This window comes from Lathyrus oleraceus, chromosome 5 (genome assembly GCF_024323335.1).
Source record: "Lathyrus oleraceus cultivar Zhongwan6 chromosome 5, CAAS_Psat_ZW6_1.0, whole genome shotgun sequence".
In the NCBI taxonomy this organism is placed as follows: Eukaryota; Viridiplantae; Streptophyta; class Magnoliopsida; order Fabales; family Fabaceae; genus Lathyrus; species Lathyrus oleraceus.
In genome coordinates this window covers 326,680,578-326,683,264 of record NC_066583.1, presented here as the reverse complement: position 1 = coordinate 326,683,264, position 2,687 = coordinate 326,680,578, and the positions used below count along the sequence as shown (strand labels likewise).

The 2,687-nt window shown below is 25.6% G+C and overlaps 1 protein-coding gene across 1 annotated transcript; it reads left to right on the top strand.

The window, feature by feature from the left end:
• The first annotated feature begins 1,410 nt into the window (after positions 1 to 1,410).
• LOC127080446 (isoleucine N-monooxygenase 1-like) lies at positions 1,411 to 2,153 on the top strand. The gene is made up of 2 exons (XM_051020766.1): positions 1,411 to 1,437; positions 1,623 to 2,153. Exons 1-2 carry the CDS (start codon positions 1,411 to 1,413, stop codon positions 2,151 to 2,153), a joined length of 558 nt encoding a protein of 185 aa, XP_050876723.1.
• The last annotated feature ends 534 nt before the right edge of the window (positions 2,154 to 2,687 follow it).

Here is a 2,687-nt window from a genome sequence, read left to right as displayed (position 1 = left end):
TATATTTCTCCATTAACCATTAATAGTTTATAATTACATATTAAATAATTATTTAAGGTTAATGAAAATATGGTGATATTAATTTTAAAAACAAAATATTTAGTTTAGTAGTTGGGTGTTGGATGTTTTATGTGAAAGATGTGGTTTCAACTCCCATCTATGTCAATTTTTTAAATATTTATAAGTTTGTTTATTTAAATTTGAACTGCTACGTCAATAAATATTAAGATTTTATATTGACTAATTAACAAATAAATCATATAAATATAATTTAAATATTTAAAGGAGAATTAAAACAAAAATAAAGAGATATATTAAAAGAATTTAATTGACATACACCGATAGTGTAAAAAGATTTTACACCGTCAGTTAATTCTATCAGTTGGATATTGAAATAAATTTAATTTTTATTTTAAAAATTTATAAAGTAATGCAAACGGATGATGGTGATGAATAGACAATGTAAATCTTTTTACACTGATAATGAATAGTAATTAATCTTATATTAAAATTCATTAATATTGTAAGAGTATAGTATATTTAATCCTAAATTTTATATGAAACGGAGACATCTTGATTAGAAACGTTTGCACCTACGCTTTGAAAGATTTTTATAAACCAATAGCTAAAAGAGGGGTTGGGCTAAGATCTAAAAAAACAACGGTAACTAATCTCTCATTTTTAATAATAATTAGTTGGATAGTTAGATAAACTAGATATACTAAATCAAAGTTTATTAATAGAAAATAGAGTTTAATGTTAGTGCATTATAAGTATAAAAAAATATTAAATATGTATTTAATCAAAATATTTTAAAGTGTTAAATCATATAAATAATTTAAAGTTTATAGATTGACTTAATGAGATACATGATTGTCATTGGTTGACTGTATAAAAATAATTTATACTCTTAATATATCATTCTTTTTTTATAAAAAATATTATAAATATTGCAATAATATTCTTAAAGAACAAATAATATGAGCCAAAAGATAAATATTAAAAAAAGTATTATACACATATTCAATTAAAATATTTTAAAGTATTAAATCATATAAGAAATTTAAAATTTACAGACCGATTTAATAGCATACATGGTTGTCATTGGCAGTATAAAATAATTTACACCCTCAATATAGCATCCATTTTCTCTAAAAAAAATATTATAAATGTTGCAATAATATTCGGAAAGAATAAATAATGAGACAAAAATAAATATCAAAAAAAAATTCAAGTATTACACATATATTCAATCAAAATACTTTAAAGTGTTAAATCATATAAAGAATTGAAAATTTACAAATTGATTTGACAATATATATGATTGTCCTTGATTCACAATGTAAAATGCATCATTCCTTTTCTCTAAAAAATTATTATAAATGTTGCAATAATAATCCGTTATTGACAATGAACGAAATCAAGGCTCACACTATTGTAAGACATCAATTATTTTACTTTATCTTTCTCTTACTTTTACTAATAAATTATTTTTAATATATTAATAAATATTATTGAGAAACAGACAACATACTGCGTTGTTAGAATTACAAAACCAGCTATTGAATATTTATTTAGTACATTTAAACTAAAGTATTATTATATGCTAAATTTCTATTCAGGAATTGATGATGGCAATGGTAGACAATCCATCAAACGCGGCTGAATATACATTGGCCAAAATATTAAATCAACCTGTTCTATTTGAAAAAGCCATAGAAGAATTGGACAATATAGTTGGAAAAGATAGGTTGGTTCAAGAATCAGATATTCCTAAACTTAAATTCTTGAATGCTTGTGCAAGAGAAAGTTTTCGCCTCCATCCCATATCTGCTTTCAATCTTCCTCATCTTTCTACGAATGATACAATAGTTGGAAATTTCTTGATAACAAAGGGTAGCCATGTATTGCTTGGAAGAACTGGTCTAGGGAGGAATCCAAAAGTTTGGACGGAACCTTACAAATTTCAACCAGAACGTCATCTCAAGAATGATGGATATGATATATCTTTGACAGAGTCGAATTTAAAGTTCATATCTTTTAGTACTGGAAGACGTGGTTGTCCTGGTGTGAAGCTTGGTACCATAATGACTATCTTTTTATTAGCTAGGTTTCTCCATGGCTTCACTTGGAGTGCACCTCCCGATATATGAAAAATCAATCTTGATGAGCCACTAATGCTTATAGCAAAGCCACGATTAAAACTAGATTTGTATAATTTTTGAAGTGAAAATAAGTAGCTAAGAAATTTGTATCAAATACACATGTTTTACTTTATTTTACAATCCTGTTATGTTATTATTCTACTTGTAGTGAAATATGTTGATTAGTGTATATGGAAATTTAGAAATAAAGGTTACAGAAGATCCTGCCTTTTTATAGGAAAAAATATTTGAGATCTCTAAATTTAAAAATCTTGTTATTAGATTTGTAGAAACAAACAACTGAATAATATTTCTTTACAAGGCAATGTGTAGTGTGTGTATATATATACACAAGAAGGAAACAGTCCAGCCTAAAAAATATGAAAGATAAAAGACTAAATTAAGGCTAATGAATAACAATAAAGGACTATTTATTGTTTAATACTCCCCCACAAGCTGGATTATGCAAAATCAGAAGGCCAAGCTTGGGCAGAAAAGTAGAAAAGGAAGGATTGACTAAAGCTTTGGTGAAAACGTCGGCAA

Coding starts and splice junctions, on each gene's coding strand:
- LOC127080446 (XM_051020766.1), top strand. CDS start 1,411: ATGAACGAAATCAAGGCTCACACTATT. Junction 1,438..1,622: donor AAATCAAGGCTCACACTATT/GTAAGACATCAA, acceptor ATTTCTATTCAG/GAATTGATGATGGCAATGGT.